At 39.7% G+C, this 19,887-nt stretch overlaps 1 protein-coding gene across 4 annotated transcripts in view; it reads right to left on the bottom strand.

The window, feature by feature from the left end:
• The window catches only part of LOC103048917 (trifunctional purine biosynthetic protein adenosine-3-like), a 37,289-nt gene extending 20,094 nt beyond the window's left edge, over positions 1-17,195 (bottom strand). Inside the window, exons 1-11 of one of the 4 annotated variants that reach the window (XM_088144639.1) lie at positions 16,998-17,195; positions 14,413-14,604; positions 11,998-12,093; positions 9,894-10,068; positions 7,933-8,044; positions 6,595-6,672; positions 5,430-5,555; positions 3,068-3,155; positions 2,254-2,339; positions 1,597-1,765; positions 1,054-1,285 (exon numbers count right to left, since the gene is read on the bottom strand). In XM_088144639.1, the coding sequence (XP_088000765.1) occupies positions 1,054-1,285; positions 1,597-1,765; positions 2,254-2,339; positions 3,068-3,155; positions 5,430-5,555; positions 6,595-6,672; positions 7,933-8,044; positions 9,894-10,068; positions 11,998-12,093; positions 14,413-14,557 (1,307 nt within the window). In that variant the 5' untranslated portion in view covers positions 14,558-14,604; positions 16,998-17,195. Of the gene's footprint in view, positions 1-1,053; positions 1,286-1,596; positions 1,766-2,253; positions 2,340-3,067; positions 3,156-5,429; positions 5,556-6,594; positions 6,673-7,932; positions 8,045-9,444; positions 14,605-16,997 lie in introns of those variants that run through there. The other 3 variants (XM_088144641.1, XM_088144640.1, XM_088144642.1) reach the window with 3 other exon arrangements.
• Positions 17,196-19,887: the final 2,692 nt, after the last annotated feature.

Here is a 19,887-nt window from a genome sequence, read left to right as displayed (position 1 = left end):
AAAGCCCTTCCCTTGTGGACAGAGGAAAAATGTCCAGTTATTTTTGGAATCAAAGCCTCAAAAAGATTGTTCATAACATTTATTTTTTAAATTATATTTTGGTCCTTTTCTTTTTAGCTCCTTCAACGTTAGAGGGACTGTTTTTCTCTTGCAACCTAACTCAAAGCTGAGGATGGTGAAGATGATGCCCAGGCTGTGAGATACCCTCTCTCTCACAAGCCAATATTAAGACTCCCTTACATGAAATTCAGCTCTGGTAACTTCATGTAGTTTTATTGGACACAGCATGGAAGTTATTTGCCGCTACTTTCTTCTGGGACATTTCTAGCCTAGTCCTAAAACTTCCTGGTGGTCCCCAAACAAATACCAACCAGAATTGACTCTGCTTAGCTTTTTTTGAGATCAGTCTAGGTCAGCTTGGGGCTGAGACTTGTTATTATAGACAGTGTTGTCAATAAAGGTGCTGAGCAGGTCAGGGGATTCAATATAGTTCCATTCCATCACTGACATTTATGTACGTCATCCAGCCAGAAACCAAAACTGTCTCAGTTCCAATATTGTCTGGAGTTAAAATGCCGCCACATGTTCCAATGTTTGCAGAAGAAAGACAAATTGGATACTAAGTGATAAGTAGCTATTGGGTATAAACTTGGTTTCTTTAACCAAGGCCTCACCATCGCTTCGTTCAAGAAAGTGGAAGTCACATCAGCCTTCAAGGAGAATGAAATAATCTCCAAGAAGTATATCCCAGGTTCAGCCATTTTTACAACTAAAAATGGACAACAGTGCCAGAAATTAAATAAGTAGAATTGGTATTATTCCTCTGAGCAATTTTTCTACATCTTCAGTTTGCACCAATGAAATAATATAACTTGATTAAACTCTATATAAGCCCTGTTCATGGATGTAGTTTTTATTTTCAGCTGTTCTGAGATATAAATTCTGAGAACAACTCCCATTTTTTCTTTAAGATGCTGATTGCAAGAAAATCCTAGGAAAAGCCATAAATGACAGCTTAGCACATGCTATTTTCCAGAGCTTTTGTTCACATACACAGATTGTCTGAAGAATGCTATAGTTTGATGGGTAGCTTCTTTTCTGTAGGTTGCACCCTGGACAGAAATGACTGCTAGTCCTTTGTAGACATCTTCAAGTGCTGACATGAGGTCTTGCTTGACAGCTGTTACTGTAAAGATTCTGTTTCCATTAATCAGCACTTTGCCTTCCTTTATTACAGTAGCTCCATGAAAGATTTCAAGGCCTAACTCTTTAGCCTGTAGAAGCCCTATACAAATTAAACAGAAAATTGGCTTCATTATTTTTCTCACAATATTTTCTAGAAGTATTTACTATTGTACTGCAACTGTATGGATAGGTCCCATATTTTGTGATGACTGGAGCCAAATTTTCTACTGGCAAAAGAACCCTTCACATTTAATTATTTGTTTCTGTTTTGAAACTCTTCACAAAGGATATAGCTAGCAAATAATTTAGAATATTACGTCTCTAAGATACTGTTCTTCAAGAAGGCATGACTATCATCAAGCATCAGAAGAAAAGACTGAGTCTGAAAATGCATAAAAACAAGAGAATTACCAGTGATTTCCTTGCTCTGTTTATGATGTTGCAGATAGCCACCACTTTCCATGGCAACTGACACAGCAGTACAATTATCTAACCAAGCCAATGTGGAATTGCAGAGTTGGCCAGCAACTGCAGCTTGGATAACTTCATAAAGATCATTTTTAAGAAGTTGAAGAACTACCTACAAAAGTATTTAAATGTCAAATGCAAGTACTATAGCAGTTCTAACTTCAGAATTCTGTTTTCCCAGATGCTGTATTTTTGTTTATCCACTGTACCTGTATAAGCACCGATATGAAGAATAATATTTTTAGGGAACATGGCAAAGTAGAAAAGCAATGGGAATTCCATTTAGGTGAGCTCTATGGAAGAAAATAGTGCAAATATAGCCTAGAACAGTGTTTCTCAACCTTGGTAACTTTAAGATGTACAGACTTCAACTCCCAGAATTCCCCAGCTAGCTCTGGGAGTTGAAGTCCACACATCTTAAAGTTCCCAAGGTTGAGAAACACTGTCCTAGAAGCTATAGCAGCCTCTTCTTTGTTAGCTCACAGTGCTAATTCAGCATTACCAGCTTTAATACTGCACTGCCACAACAAAAAGTAATCTAGCCCAAAATATTAATTTATCGATTTACTGTTTCATTGGAATTATATACCTCTCCCTTACCTGGCATTGTGGGTCACCAAAATGACAGCCAACACTTAAAACTTCCACACCTCGTTTAGTAAGCATTAATTCTACTTGCAGCACACCTGCATGGGAAAAAAGGCAAAATAATGAATTCGTTTACATGTCTTAAAACAGAATATATTATCTATGTTTTCTGCCTGCGGGTGTTAGGGTTTGTATTTTTAATCAGGAACCCGCACCCAATCAGTTTTGCTCTCAGATCAACCCTTACCTGATGCATGTAGGGTGGCACCTCTTTGAATGATACCCTGAAGCGACCCTTTGCTAACAAAGAAAATCAGCTGATGTAGATTTCCAAGGGATTCCACATACACACTCAGAGACTAATCCAGAGTCACATCCAGGGTGTCAGAACTAGACCAGACAATTTTGCAGAAAACTGGATTGTTCATCAAAAGCTCCTTCAGATGCATTCAGTTAAGCACAGCAAGCAGCTGGACTAAGACAGGATTCACAACTTCTGTCAGTCCTCAGGCTTTGCACAGCAGGCCAAAGGCCATTCTCCAAACAGCAACCATTTCCCCCTTAATTATTTCATGCTACTATTTATTTTAACACTTAAAAGAGTAGAATTCTACCTCCCCAAATAAGATTTGGCTTTCCCCCCCTTCATTTTCCTATTACGCTGGAACTGAGATTTCTATAGTGAGTTTTGGAAGCACTAAGAAGACACATCCAAGATTTTAGTGGGGTGGGGTGGTTGCAGCCCTGAGGCCATACATTGTGCATCCCTGATCTACTTACAATCAACAATTCCTAAGAAATATCAAAAGTAAGTATAACCCCTTACCTGCATATGACATGCCTTCTTGCTTCATACCTTCAAGAATGCGTTGAAGGAGTGTGCTTTTGATGTTTTCTAGAAGAACTTCAGAAACCTAATAAGTCATAGGAAATGAGCACTCTGAGAATTCTCTATTATGCATTCTCTTCAATAGTGAGATACACACACACAAATCAAGCAGACTTTAAGCACTGCATTTGCTACAATAGCACATCTTCCAAAATACAGTATGCATTACAACCTAAACTGAAGGGCATAATTTAGCAAGGTGCCATTGATTAATACCTATGAATCATTCAATACTGTCAGTGTGTGTGTGTGTGTGTGTACAGTATGTATGTATATGCATGTGTGTGTGTGTGTGTGTGTGCATGCATGTGTGTGTATCAAAAAAAATCTCCTCTCACCCCTATGGGAAAATCTTTCTCAATCTCGGGTCCTCTACCAGAAGCCTGGGAGTTTGAGGGTTCTATGCAATATCTTAGCTGCTCCTGGCACTGCACTCTTCTAGACAAAGAGCTCTGTCACAGCTCCAAGCACTCCTACCACCACTGGGACCACTTTGGCCTTTACTTTCTACTTCCTCTTGAGTTCCTCCTTCAGGCCCTGGTACTTCTCCAGCTTTTCATACTCCTTCTTCCTGATGTTGCTGTCACTTGGCACTGCTACATCTATCATCACTGCGGTCTTCTGGTCCTTGTCTTCTACCATGATGTCTGGTTGATTGGCCAGTACCAGCCTCTCTGTCTGGATCTGGAAGTCCCACAGGATCTTAGCCCTGTTATTCTCCACAACCTTTTGTGGAATCTCCTATCTGGACTTGGGGGGGTCTAGCCCATACTCTGTGCAGATGTTCCTGTACACAACGCCAGCTACTTGGTTGTGCTGTTTGGTGTATGCTATTCCTGCCTGCATCTTACACCCTATCACTATGTGTTGGACTGTCTCTGAGGCCTCTCTGCACAATCTGCACCTTGGGTCCTTTGCTTCTATGGATCTGGTGCTTAATGCCTGTTCTTATGCTGCTATGATCAGTGCCTCAGTGCTGTTTTTTAGTCCAGCCTTTTCTAGCCACTGGTAGGATTTCCCAATGTCAGCCACCTCAGCTATCTGTCGATGGTGCATCCTATGCAGTGTCTTGCCATGGCACTTCCTCTGCTTGAACCTCCTCCCATGTCTGCTGCTGCCTCAGGGATTCTCTCAGCAGCTCATCTTTGGGTGCCATCTTATTGATGTACTCCTGGATGCTCTGGGTTTCATCTAGGACAGTGGCTTTGACACTCACCAGATCCAGCATGCCCTCTTTCCAGCTGGTGTACAGTCTCTGGGTGTTGGACTTGGGGTGGAAACCTCCATACATTATGAGGAGCTTCCAGGTCTTCACTTCGGCAGCCTCCATGTCCTCCTTTGGCCAGCTCACTATACCAGCAGGGTATCTGATGACTGGCAGGGCATATGTGTTGATGGCATGGTTCTTGTTCTTCCCATTGAGCTGGCTCTTCAGGACCTATCTTATCCTTTGGTGATAGGTTGCTGACTTCCTTGCCTCCTCATTGTGGTTCCCATGTGACTGTGGGATACCAAGGTACTTGTAGCTGGTCTGTATGTCTGCTATGTGGCCCACTGATAGTTCCACCCCATCAGCCTTAACTACACTCCCTCTCTTTACTACCACCTGGCCACACGTCTCCAATCCAAATGACATCCCAATGTCCTTACTGTAGATCCGTGTCAGTGGATCAGTGAGTCGTTCACTCTTAGCATACAGTCTGATGTCATCCATGTAGAGGAGGTGGCTGATGGTAGTTCCACTCTTTAACTTGTATCCATATTCAGTCCTTGTGATTATCTGGCTGAGGGGGTTCAAGCCTATGCAGAACAGCAGCAGGAACAGTGCATCACCTTGGTATTGCTGTACTTGATGGCCACTTGTGCGAGCTGTCTTGAGTTGACTTCCAGTGTTGTCTTCCATAGTCCCATTGAGTTCTTGAGGAAGGTCCTTAGTGCCCTGCTGACTGGATATATACCAATGCAGCTTTTACAATACCATTCTAACCAAACACAGAACTCTCTTATCCTCCCCTGCCAGGCAGAAACATCCCTACCCTAGTGTTCTGAGGCTGATGCCAGTGGCTCCAAATGTGAATGAGGTGCATAGCCTTCTGTGCACTGCATCTTTGTTTCTTTAGACAAAGGAAGCCACTAATATCATTGAACTTTGAAAAAGAAAAAGTTGAATGATGGTTTACCCAGGAAGGCTACTAAAGTTACCAAATGTTTCCAAAGACATCCGCTAAAAACAGATTACTGTACAGATTCTTGGCATCTGAGATTTTTCATGTAAGACTGTGGAGTAAACTTGATGCACCTGAGGACAAGGGGCAAAGGCTCCTCTTCCAACAATGCTTGGACTCTCGTTGTCATTCGGCAGCTGCTTCTGGACCCGGACTGGAGGCATGGGAATAAAAGTGGCTCCATCAACAAAGCATAAACACTGGGAGGAGAGCAAAAGAGATTGGATTACATATATGGTAAATGAAATTCACATTTTTATTTTATTTATATTTCAATTAACACACAGAACTGCAAACTGTTCATCCAGCCCTTCAAGCTATGCTCTGATTTCTTAACAGAACGTTTGTTTCACAACAGGGAGGTTAGCATTATCCCTTGTTATTTATCCCCACAATTGCTCCTCCCTGCTTTCTTCTCTTCTTAGCCTGTTCTTTCCCAAATCTACAACCCTTCACTTTTTTAAACTTTGAACTTAAGGAATGTGGAGGCAGGGAAGGGGCAATGCAGGAAAGGAAAGATATCCAGGCATATCTCCATGACTTCTCCTTGTAAGCATAATGTTTCTAAAATCATAATTCTTTTCTGGCTTTTAATCATCTTTTCTAATGACATTCTTGAATATTTTAAAGCTTGGCACTACCATATTTTTAAAACTTCAATTGCCCTAAAAATATTGGATACATTCACACTTACACACCCCACACATATATATGCATCAAGGCTTGTTGCATACAATCAGCTTGGCTTTAGATCACCTGCCAAGGCTTAGAGAGTGAACACCTTATATGGCCTTTGCACTTGCTTCTCTTTTTAAATGCTGACCATCCTCTTTGCACAGGAGCTGCCACATTGAAACTTGTCAAAAAAAGGACTCTTTCTTTAAGCATTTGTTGGTTTACTCAAAACATTTTTGTATTCTCCTGAAATGTATCCACTTATTTACCCATAGCAGTCCTGTGACCACCTAAAAGTGATTGACTAGCACAGGATTACCCAGAGATCAGAATGAGAATTTGAATCCAAATATGCCAATCCAACAAATTATCTGCATACTTTAAAATACTGTAAATTTCTACAATTAGTAAGACTTAGCACTAATGCTGTGTCCAACTCCCTACTAAGTACCATGCAAGCTATATTTTTGATGTTAATAATTGCATTAGAGTATACAGTCAGGGTACAAGCAACCCCAGCAAACAATGGTAATTCTGACCCAAATATTTAATGAAAAAACATACTGAAAATTCTTCCCCTTTAAGAAGTTCTTCAATGATAACTGTCTCACAGGAGTCTCCAGAATGGTAACACATGTTGTCCTGCATTATAAATAGGATATCCACTGGTCAAATCTTCTTTCTTTTCATCTTTCCTTTTTTAATGATAAACTATCTTTAAAGCATTTCCAATATAGGCACCGAGGTTCATTCTTCACAGATAAACTTTATGCAGGGCATATTGTACTCATGTGCTATACTGATCAAATCCTTAATAATTTCTTATCTGATAGAATCACAATTCGAATGATAGAATTAGAAACTGAGTTCAACCCCTGCTCCCTGCAGAAAACTGCATTAAAATAACCATAGTATCACATGGGGGACTGTGCACATCAGCATACCTACATATGAATGTGCTACTATATCACATTGGAAAGTCTGGCTGCAAAGTGTTGCGTAGAATCAGTGGTTTGCCTGATGGTCTTCATAGCCAAAAGAAATGCTGCCAAATAACAGTCAGGGATGACTTTTTTTGCCTTCTCTTCCAATTATGTTTTTTAAAAAAAAACAACTTGCTGGTCTTCCTTGCAGTAACAGAAAAGCTACCAGCTTTGTTCCTGAGATGGTAACTTTCCGACAGCAACAAATATTTCCTATGGCAAAGTTTTAAAGCAGTGTTGTCCAAACTTGGCCACTTTAAGATGAGTGGACTTCCCATTGGCTGGGGAATTCTGGGAGTTGAAGTCCACTCATCTTAAACTGGCCAAGTTTGGACAACACTGTTTTAAAGAAAACGTCCTCCACTACATTCTCTTGTGATCCAGTAGGAAGAGGCTGCAGCGCTTGGTGATTCTGAATGCATGGTTAATTGAATTGAGTGCCGCTGTTAGGAAGACGTTTGATTTTAGTCACACAGTAGACAAGCGTTTGCTCTTTGTCAGTCCTGTCTACCTTTTCCAAGCTCCAACCAATATTCATTTTATTAGAATATTCGTATCCTACTTTTGGATTCCACAAGTCAGTGAAGTCAGAAGACAAGACGCTGAAAACAAAGAAACATTTAGCAGAGATCCAATTCTGAATTTCAGTTCAGTATAATGAATATATAAAAAACAAAGCACACACCATAAAATGTATTTTATAATTAATTTTGGGGCCACTGATTCACTAATTCACTTTGATATATAGCAACATAACTTCTTTGAGTTCTGTAGGCTTACTTTTATAAAGCTGTGATATACCAGAATGAATCACATTCTGGATTCACACATTGTTTGAAACCATAATGTGATTTGTTTGTTATTTTCTTAGCATTATGTATGAACACATGGAATACTTTAACACAGAAATGTAAGTCACCTGAAGAATGTCTTGTGCTGCCTTACAGGCATCTGCTCGATTGGATGCAAGAACTATTTCTTTTCTAGGACCAAAACCACTAGGCTTTATGACCAGTGGAGGAAAATCTGCACTTTAAAATAAGATATAGCACATTAGATAAGATATAGTGTTAGAAGAAAATTTACATGATATGATCCAAGTTCTCCTTTTGTAAAAATATAGACTGGAATACTATATATGAGAGTCAAAGACCAGCATGATTCTCAGGGCTCTTACAGTTTGGATCAACTTCATGTGAATGCTTTAATAAGAGTGGATATGCATAGTGGAGTCTTTAAGGTGGAGGGGTGGAAGTCCTAAACCCTTCCTTCCAGAAACTCTTTGAGTTTTTACATTCTGGCCCTGCCTTCTGCTTTGGGTTAGTGGCTTGGAATTTCCTGATGCCACCTGTCATTCCTGGGGTGCTTCATCTGGCATCCTCCCATCAATCCTGATGTGTGGGGAAGAAAGGATTCTCACAGCCCGTGCTGCCTTTTTGGCAAATAGAAGTTAAACATAAGAAAAAATAATGATTTCTAGAATATAACCTCCAGCCATGTAGCATAGAGGCGTACAGCTAAAGGGTTCAGCCTTTCCTTTCCCTCCACCTTGGGAAATAAATCTCACATAAATCAAAATGTATCAAGAAAAGACAAAATATAGGAGCTCCTGGTTTTGTTTAATACTAAAATACAAATGTTCAATGTTAAAAAAAAAAAAAACTTACAGAGGTACCCAATTTCATAGGAAAACAGCAACTTATAACTTGGTTAAAAAAAGAAAAATTCTCCAAAGTGTGTGTAACACTCTGGCTAGACCACAAGATGGTGATGCCCTGCTACAACTGAAAACTCAAGATCTTATAGATCACAAGGAATTCCAAGGAAAAAATACAGTCTAAAGATTCTAACAATAAAGTCATGTACACAAACAGAAGTATACACACAATTCCTCATACAGTACAGAATATAAAGGATCACTTTTATCACTCAATTATTCGTGGACTTCCTCTATCCTGGGAATCCCAATGAATTAACTCTAAGGTTGCTGAAAAGACAGAACTTCATTCTTTTTTTCTAGCCTCATCTACAACTTCTTCCTCTGTTTTGAAAGATGGAAGTCTTGATGTTATTATCTTATGGGGGGGGGCTTAGTTAAACTGCCTCCTATATGACTCAGAACCATGTCCCACTCTTAGAAAATGTTGACTGACATCTGGCATAAGGAGATAATCTGCACTATTGTGAACGCAGGCTACAATTCTCAATAGCATGCTTTTTATGAAGTGATTATAGTAATACATTATTTTGTGTTGACATGTTTTTCATTATTTATAATGCTTTCACACTTTCCCCACACTATTTTATCAAGGAATATTAATACTATTTTCTTTCCACTTCATACATGTCCATGTTGACACATGAATCTACACTTGTCCAATCTGACTCTTTTAGCTATTTAAAAGACCAGCATTAGCTTTTAGGTTCCAACCTGCATGGACTGACCATCCATGGTGAACCTCCAGAACTGGGGTAGAACTTGCTCAGAGATGCAGCAATCTGCTTCAAGAAACTGATCAGGAATGGAGAAAGACTGGTGTGAGGGTGCTTTCCCACTATTGCAGAGCATGACAGTAGCCTCCTTCCTCTAATATTGCCTTCTGATGTGTCATCAGAAGGAATGGTCTTTGTGCTTAATTTTCTCCTTTTAACCAATGAGAACAGATTTTGATAAACTTATTTCAGTAATGTTATGTGAGGTTGATTTATACTATAAGGCATAAAAAAGAGGCAACTTTCTTCACACCTAGAGACTTAAATATGTTTGTAGGGTCCCCCTGTATCAAATCATTTAATTAAAGACACAATCATTGCTCTATGATGATCCTATCTATAGAGCAGGCAATCTTAATACTTCAGTGAAGGAAAAGAAGTATTTACCTGTTAATAAAAGCACATGCTTCTTTAGGATTTGAAAATGCTTTCCATCTTGCTGTGGGAATTCCATGCTGATCAAGAAAGATGTTAGTGAAATATCTATTTGTTCCCAACTGTGCTGCTTTGGCTGTAGGGCCAAAACACTGGATTCCAGCTGCTACCAAGTCATCAACAATTCCTAATAATGAAATACTGAAAGGCTCAGACAAAACTTCTTATGTAATTGAATGTCATATTATTGTACTGTCCCAATCCAGAAAAAAAGAGCATTTAAAAAGTGCATCATTGCTATGAAAAGAGAAGCGTTTGGGAGATTTAACATTATAATGAAGTTGTTGGATATATAATAACAGGTTGATAGCCCATTTTTAAAAGCAACAACATTATTTGCTATCAGTGGCTATATGAACATCCATTAATATACATGTTAATAAATGTAAGAATGGAATGGACACTGAATGGAATTAAGGCAATTTTGCTTATTGGTCTCTTTGGAACAGGTGGCTGACTACCTCTGAATCAGATTAAGTTTAATTCTGCTCCAGCAAAATATTTCTGCTAAGTCATAATGTTTCTTAACCCTACATTTTACCTTTCCTCCAGGAGCCCAAGACAGCATACACAGGAATCTCTTTTCATTTTATCTGAAAACAACCCTTACAGATAGACTTGGTTAAGAGAGAATGATGAGCCTAACATCCACTCAGTAAGTTTCCACAGCTGAACCTGGGTCTCTTTGGTTCTCATCCAATATTTGAACTGCTATCCTGCCCTGGCTCTCTGAATGAGCATCTTTCAAATAAGCTTGTTTGAGAACCTAAGAGTACGGTTTTGCAAACCATTGTTTATGCCAGTGCACATCCAGCCATTGTGGCTTGCTGAACAAACTATGGTTAAACAAATATGGTTTAGCATTGTGGGACAGCCTAGATAATATCTGTGTGAATTCCAATTTCTTTTGTATTCCTGGATATTAGGGTATATATTTATACCAACAATTTCTAGCTTCTGCATGGCTTCAGGAGAAACTGTTCTCTTAACAGTGCTTCCAGATATTCATTCATTCATTCATTCATTCATTCATTCATTCATTCATTCATTCATTCATTCAGCATATTGATATAGCTTCGCTGCCCTTACTCCCACAAGGTAGGCCTTAACAGCAGCTCTTACCAGTGTTCGATCAAGTTCATCACTTGTTGCCCTCCAGCGGTACTCTAGATATCTCTTCTCTCATTTCATCTCTCTCACCTCCTCCATGAACCATGGGGAGTGGTGGGATCCACATTAGAGAGGTTGCATGGGCTTAATCTGATCTAAGGCCTCAGCCAACCTCTCCTGCCAAGTGACAGCTAAGGCTTTATTTGGACTGTGCGGCAGAACTTCAGGAATAACCCCAGCTCCCTCTGGAACCCATCAGGGCCCATCAGTCACTGGGGGTGGACCAATCTAATAGGTCCTACCTCCTGTGGCAAGGGGCAGTGCCAGAGAATCTTATGGTCACCAGAGCATGATCTGACCATGACAGGGGAGACACAAAGAACTCCCCCAATTCCAGATCACATGCCACTGCTCTGACAAGAAAACCAGATCAGGGATGTGACCACTGCCCTGTGTTGGGTCCTGGAATACTTGGAATAGGCCCATGGCTGTCATAGTGGCCATGAACTCCTGAGCCACCTCAGACCCCACCCCTAGGGAAGGCAGATTTAAGCTAAAAGATACCTTGCAGTATCAATTTAAATGATCAGTTATCAATTAAAAGATACTGTAGGCCTAGTCATATTTTTCCTTATTTTTTCCTAGAAAAAAGATGTGGGAAAACACAGGAAGGCTGCAAAAGTAAGATGATATTATGTGGACCCCCTGTAAAATTTCATGAATAGGAATGACAACTACATGACAAAAACTTCATCTGGAAGTATCCTTGAATTCCACAACAGCAAACTACTACAAACCATGTCTAATCCTTGGAATTTCATTCAATCATGATGGATCAACAGTGAGCTCCTTGTCCAAGACTGTATATCATTCTATAGCCCAAGATTGGAGCTTTAATTTTAATCTAAATTCAAGTCCTCAGCTTTGGAGGGTGTTCAGATCTTACCAGCAGCAAGCAAAGCTTCTGGTCCAGCAATCACAAATCCAATGTTATGATCTTTGCAGAACTGGGCAAGTATAGTATGGTTGCTAATTAAAACAGCTGAAATGGATAATAAAAATACATAATTTAATGTCCAGCTACTAAATATCATATATGAAAACTGTGTACTCCCAACAAAAGCAGAAAGAATCATGCAGTTAATGGAAATAATAATTTCAAAAATGTACATAAAGGTTTGGTTGAAGAAATCCTATGGTTGGTTAATTAAGGGAGATTGGGAGGGGAAAAGTTTCCTTTTTTCTACAGCTCTATAAGCCTCTCCAAAGGATAGGGTCCTTCTGACCAATGGGGTGGGACTTGGGGAGTCACTGAGAAGGAACCATCCCTAACGGGAAATAATTGTTTGATTTCAGGCAATCCCCTTGATGTGCCTTCCCTCATTATTCAAAAGAGCTCCCTATAATAAAATTATCATTATCTAAACTACAATGGCTTCAAAATTATGGAATTTATATGTATTCATATGATTATTTACAAAACAATACTGTAAAAAAAATATTTTACTAGACTGATAGATTTTGGAGAGCATTTTTTCCACATAAAAGAATTACCTTTCAAAATACTTGTTTATAATATGGCACAATTTAGGCAAGACAAAATAATAATATTGACTGAATCCCATCTAGTTCTTGGGCTACTCATCAATTATCTCTGAACTGCAAAACTTGAAGTGCCTTAAAGATTCAATACGTGTACATATTTCTAGCAATAATCTTTGTGGCTAGTTCACAGACATTTATTTATATATATATATATATTTCAAATTTAGATACCGCCCATCTCACAAAAAGTGACTCTGGGCGGTTCACAATAAAACAGCAATGAATATTAAAATACAATAAAACAATATAAAATAGAATAAAAATAGAATAAAAACCAAACACATACACAAATAATATCTTCCAAGATGTTGATGGTCAGTAAGATGTTAACATAGGGAGCATCTTCAAGGTGCTAGCCACCCCCAGGGTTGGTTGCCCTTTTTTGCGCCCCATGCCAGTTGGCAGTTGGTCTTGACTGCTTTCCGGAAGGACAAGAGAGTTGGGGCCTGCCTCACCTCTGGGGGGAGAGTTTTCTATAGGGCAGGGGCCACGGCAGAGACGGCTCTCTTTCTGGACCCCTCCAGTCGACATTCTTTCATTGATGGGGTCCACAGCATACCCTCCCTGCCTGACCGGGTGGGATGGGTGGATATAATGGGGGTGAGACGGTCCTTCAGGTAACCCGGTCCCATGCCATGTAAGGCTTTAAAGGTGATAACCAACATCTTGAATTGGAGCCGGAAGCAAACTGGGACCCAATGGAGCTCCCATAGCAACGGTTTAACATGTGCCATCCTTGGGGCACCTAAAATTGCCTGCGTGGCTGCATTCTGAACAGCTGAAGCTTCCGGATACTTTTTCAAGGGTAGCCCCATGTAGAGCACATTGCAATAGTCTATACAGGAGATGACTAGGGCCTGAATGACTGACTGAAGGGACCCCCGATCCAGAAAAGGGCGTAACTGGTGCACAATACGTAGTTGAGCAAAGGCCCTCTTGGCCACGACTGCCACCTGCTCGTCGAGCAGGAGTCATGAGTACAGGAGGACCCCCAAGTTACGCACTGGGTCTGTCTGGGGTAGTGCAACCCCATCCAGAACCAAAGATGGTAAATTTCTGGATACAGAGGAGCCCAACCCACAGCCACTCCGTCTTACCAGGGTTCAGCTGAAGCCTGTTGTTCCCCAACCAGACCCCCACAGCCTCCAGGCACTGCGAAAGGGTAGCCACAGCATCACTCAAATCACCTGGGATGGAGATATATAACTGGGTAACATCTGCATATTGATGATATCTCATCCCATGGTGGTGGATGATCTCACCCAGCAGTTTCATGTAGATGTTAAAAAGAGCGGGGAAAGTACCAAGCCCTGCAGCACCCCACAAAGGTGGGGCTGTGGGCTGGACCTCTTGTTCCCTATCAACCCCATGCTTACTAGGTCACTTAGAGATCTAATGCTGTATTTGTACAGTATGCTAAGCTTGGTCAATTTTAGCACTGATTTTTCTGCAGCTTCTTGGGTTATGCAAACTCAACTTGTCTGGTAAGTTTATGATTCAATGTATTGTATAGATCCAGAAAATTGGGTTAATTCACTAACCTAACTAAACTGGTTGTATGAATCCAGCTACCTGTACTTTCTGTTTAATTCACATTAAAGTGTTTTCTTTGTGTAATCATGAATCAAATGCATTGTTCTGAACATTTATTTTTGTTCAATATGTGGTACAATAGTTTGGGGAGGTATTATGGATTTTTTTCCCAGGGGCATTCAAATATATTAATACACTGTCAGATAGTAAATAATCTTTTTACCTGAATTAGACATTTTCCCATCGTTGGCTGTTCCAGCATTTCCTGGAGCAACCAGTACCTGTTTCAGATGTAGAGACTGTGCCAGTTTCCAAGCTAGTGCATGTTCTCTGCCTCCGCTGCCAATCACAAGCACTCGATCAGCCATTCTGGCTTGTTCCAGCAAGCTGATGGATGGTGGCTACTAAATTAAGACTGCATCAAAAAGGAGAATCAGTTTAAAATGTATTGGTATAATTGGCACACTAGTGACAGGCAATAGAAAAGCATGGTACTGATTTAGCCATAATTTAAAGCATTATAAATGAAGTAACTGCAAAAGAATTGACTAAAGCAATTAAATTAGAATAAAAGGGCAATCAGAAACTAATCAAGGCATAACTGGGCAAAAAGGTATTGAGATAGATAGATAGAAAAATAGATAGATAGATAGATAGATAGATAGATAGATAGATAGATAGATAGATAGATAGATAGATAGATAAAGATAGATCGATCCCGCAGTACACATTGCTCTTAATATTACTTCTATTTATTTTATTTGTTTCAGTAAACTGGAGCTATCATATTGGCTGCATACATCCATTAGATGAAAGAAAAAAATACATAAAAGTAACACTTTGCTGCCATCCATTGGTTGCCCGGATTTCTGCAGACCAGAAACGTCAGGAGTCATTCAGGGTATGGAAGCTGGCAATTGCACAGACAGAAGTTGCAGGAATGAAAAGGAGAAGCAGTTGGAAAGCTTGTTATGGAAAGAACTATGCAGTTAGCCTATCCTAACATAATTCTTGATTAGGTATTTTTATGCATGTCAATAACATGGAACCTTCATTTGTTGATTTTTTTAAAAATATGAACTAGAAATAAGCATCATGAACGCAAGGGCAGAGAGAATGGGAGCTCTCTCTGAATGTGACCTTTAAAAAGTCTACTGCTGACACTATTCAGTTCTTGCCCATCAAATACGTTAATTACAGTGCAGTGAAATGTGCCTGCCTTTCTATCTCTACAAAACATTACCTTTAGGTAGAAAAGCAAGCAGCTTAAAGCAGTTGGGAAAGGAGTGAGATGATGATGGATCAGCCCTAAAGGATACCCCAGACATAATTCTCCTCCACAAGTAGTTGAAGTCAAGATATGAAGAGAAGCTGCATCCTTTCACACAATTGAAAGGATCCTGGAGATTATTTGCATATGTCTGTGGTCATGAATGATGCTGATAAAGCCCTGAACAGAAGTAGCATATGTGCCTATAATAATAAATTACCATCAGAAAACCAAGGGAGAAATAGCTTATAGATAAGATTGCTCCGGCATCTGAGCAAATGCTACCCTGTTGGCAGTTGGGTTTTACCTAGACTAGTCCACCTTATTTATTATTAATTTTCATTTTTGTTTTTGTTATTATGCTCTTCTCTTATAAATCTGAATCTTTATGCCCATTTTTCTTCCTGGCAATATAAGTATAAGTAGGAAAGGAAAGGAAAGGAAAGGAAAGGAAAGGAAAGGAAAGGAAAGGAAAGGAAAGGAAAGGAAAGGAAAGGAAAGGAAAGGAAAGGAAAGGAAAGGAAAGGAAAGGAAAGGAAAGGAAAGTGTAAGGTTCTCTAGTCCAGAATCTATAAATTCAAAAGAGACTCTAGACCGAGGTTTTTCCAAAGAAAGTTCAGCTTTTATTTTGGCCAAGAGAAAAGCAGGGTGGACCACTCTCTGTCCGGCTGGCAGAAAGGAGACAGAGAACAGCCACACCTTAAAACAGTTTACAACAGGTTTTATAGCTTTTCTGTCATCAGAAAGCATAATAAAGATGAGTTTTTACAGCCATTCAAAGAAACTTGAACAGAATACATTATTCTCCATCCTTGTTTGTTTATATTAATTCCAGAATATATTATTCCCCTCCCCTGTTTGCTTATATTAATTCAAATGGGTTCCCTCCCATGAAAGCCCCTAACTCTTATTCCTTATACGTCCCTGCAGACCCCTGTTCTGGGGCATTCTTCCCTTTTTCAGACTAAGGTCTAGCCGTGGGAGGCACTTCCTTATTTTTGGAGCTAGCATGGTTCGCTCTGGGAGCAGGGAGGAGGAACGGGGAAGATTGCAGACGCTTCCCCTTTTCAGGGCCTTTGATATGAGCAAGGAAGACATTTGGCTTTTAGCTTAACCACATTCCCCGCCCCCCCCCCATTTCCTCTTATAACCTATTACCATCAGGCTAACCTCTACATGCTCAGCGTCTTGTAACTTTCCTGAGTTCCCTATTTGCAAAAGAAGCCTTTCTAGTTTCCTTAATAGCATCTAGACTGACCGTAGCCACACAGTCACTAGGTCAGCAAAAGCTTGAAACACAAAAGCAAAATAGGCAGTTAGTCTAACCATTCCTTACAAAAGGAAAGGAAAGGAAAGGAAAGGAAGATTACAGAAAACGAGCTGGACCTCGGACCATGTCCTAAAGCTGCAATTTTCAAGAACAAGCAATGTTTATGAATTTTGAATGCTGATGTTCCTTGCTCAGATGATGCCTGTCTAGAAATTCCTGCAGGAAAAGCTTGCTGGTTGCACTATTTTTCTCTGATGTATCTACTTACCCAGAGAAGGAACTGGGGCAGCGGGTAGGGCTGTGGACAGAATGAACACAAGGCTGGCTGGGGAATTCTGGGAGTTGAAGTCCACCTATCTGAAAGCTGCCAAGGTTGAGGAACACTGCATTAAGGAACTATTCATAGAGGGCAGTGGCTTATTCTGTGTGGAAGGAAAGCCTTACAGTGGGCAGCATGAACTCTTCCTTCCCTTTGTTTTCTCCCCTGGGACTTTAAAGCAGCCTAAAGGACATTGCACCACACCTGGTTTCGATTGTAAAAGGAACACATGGAGATCACCAGAGTGTGGGTGTGGAGGTGTGCCGTGTCATGGGGGAGAGCAGAAAGGAGGAGTTTGCAGTTGAGGGAGTGGAATAGCCATCAGCTCAATGGACAACTGATGGTAAAGGAGGAACAGGCTTGGACTTCACCAAACCAGCAGCAGACAAACTGAAAGGAGAAGCTGAGCCCAGCAGCCACACTGAGAAGCTACCGCCAGCCAGCAGCTGGTAAAGCACCTCCCTTATCTTGCCCCAGCACAGACTGAGAAATGCTAAGTCGGTGCTTCAGCAATAGTTTAGAACAGAAGCTGACAGCAACAGAAGCCAATCTGAAGGGTGGCTAATGACTTTGGTGTATGCTCAAGCCACAAAGAATAGATTGTGTAGGAATAAGATACAGACACAGATTTAGTATAGATAGAGTTTAAGATAGCATTGGCTTATTAGGTAAGTTAGTTAAGTACATAAGGTAGAAAATAAGTATGTGATTTTTTTGTAATAAAAACCTACCTGGGGAAATGCAAGGAAAATAGAAACAGTCTGTTGCTGATCTGTATGATTTCCCAAAAGAACCTCCTCACCCTTAGATTAAAAATTATTAGTTTGATCAGAAATCAGTGCTGTTACAGCGGCATACAGGTATGCAGAAACATGCTTTTTTTAAAGGAAGGAAGGAAGGAAGGAAGGAAGGAAGGAAGGAAGGAAGGAAGGAAGGAAGGAAGGAAGGAAGGAAGGAAGGAAGGAAGGAAGGAAGGAAGGAATGCAGCTATCAAGATAATCTCTATCATACACATTTGAACATCTGAATGTGAATGATGAAAAATATAAAAAGTGGAGAGGGTAGAGCTAAATTCTGAAAAATAAATTGTACTTTCGGAAAATTGTGGAATTCTGGCACAGGTAAAGACTTGTGATGTCTTTACCTGTGCCAGAATTCCACAGTTCTGAGGAGGAGGAGAATGGCAGGGGACTGGTCAGATGGAGGAGAGACAAGAAACTTTCCTCTGATAATGTAGTCTGCCAATTCCTCCTCCCCAAATTTAAAGCAAAGTACTGTGGAAATGTACATTATAGGATATTGTACCCTAAGAGAAAAAGAAATGATATGAAGTATGTGGTGAGATAATGAATGATGATACAATGGCATGATTGTTATCTGGATGTGTTACAGTATGAATATATCATAAAGGCACATTGCAAATTAAAAGGACAGTCTGAAAACCTAGCTATCAGCTACCCTTTCAAGAACACACTTAATTCTACCATCCCAAGAAGAAAACATATCAATTAAAAATAATTTAAAACTATCAGTATATTACATGGTATGTGATAACTATTTTGTTTTCCCAGCTTAGCTGGGTTTAAACTGATGCTCCTACTGCATCTTCAAAATATACAATAGGCAGGTAGTCTTACACAGATTCATCCAGTAACACAGCAGTATTTTTTTCAAACTATTTCAAAGATTTTAGAGATTATTCATTTTTTATGGAAATCAGTATAAATATTTCATCACATTAAAATAAAAATTGATTTTTTGCTGACATATAAACACATGAATTGCTTTCAGCATTTTTGTTTATCTGGATGTTTCATTCTTTCACCTTTTTACATTTTACACTTTAAATACATTTTAGGGATTGGGATGTAGAAAATTTCACTATCCACTATACTTTGGTAAAATAACCATTTTAATTTAGCACATTGTAAGAAGTCTCTTTGATTAGAAATATAAACAGAACTTACCTAAAATTTCCAAATTATTTTGCAATACTGAATACAGAAGTTAGTTTCAGTGTTCTTTCTTCTAAATTGTAAGGAGCAGCACTGAAAAGAAAATCTTCAGCTCGTGCCAGATTAAGTTACAAAAGCGTTTAGAGTAGGGAATGCTTTGTGGCTAGCTGAAAGGATGCATTAATGCGCATGGTTGACAGGCTACTGCCTGAAATTTCATCCCTGTGTCCAATCAAGTAAGAGGAAAATACATGTGCATTAACAGTATTCTTAGATATAAGAGACACTGTTTTCTTATATAAAACTAGAGAAGTATTGGTAAAAAAGAGATAAGGAACAAAAACATACCTGAAAAGAAAAAAGAACAAAAGTGAATGTAAGTGTTGTGATTTCTATAAGGAAATAAATTAATGTGAAATATTAATATGAAATAAAACCCCAATTTGTCAGAATGTAAGCCTCAACTTAATAATACTAAATTTCAAGATCTAATTTTCCAAATACAAAGATAATGTTAGCCAAACAAAAATATTCTTGGCATTTGAGTTATTGGATGAAAATGCCATCGTATTGTGGAGGGAATTTTTACTTGCTCTGTGTCTCCTAGATCAGGGTTCCTCAACCTTGGCAACTTTAAGATGGGTGGACTTCAACTCCCAGAATTCCCTAGCCAGCAAGGAGTTGAAGTCCACCTGTCTTAAAGTTGCCAAGGTTGAGGAACCCTGTCCTATATGCTCAGACCTAGGTCACAGATGGTCCCTGAATATCTCTGCCTCTGTTTGCCTGTTTAATGTACAACTCAATCTATCTAGTCACAGTAGCTTTAATTGCTAAACAATCTTATTATCCACAGCTACTCCCTCATGACATATATCCTCCTGGGT

The sequence above is a fragment of the Python bivittatus genome, unplaced genomic scaffold, assembly GCF_059951505.1.
Source record: "Python bivittatus isolate LINGU-HERP-01145 unplaced genomic scaffold, Pbiv_v1 ctg000350_np1212, whole genome shotgun sequence".
NCBI lineage: Eukaryota > Metazoa > Chordata > Lepidosauria > Squamata > Pythonidae > Python > Python bivittatus.
The sequence above is the reverse complement of the archived record's forward strand: the minus strand, read 5'-3'. Positions and strand labels throughout refer to the sequence as shown.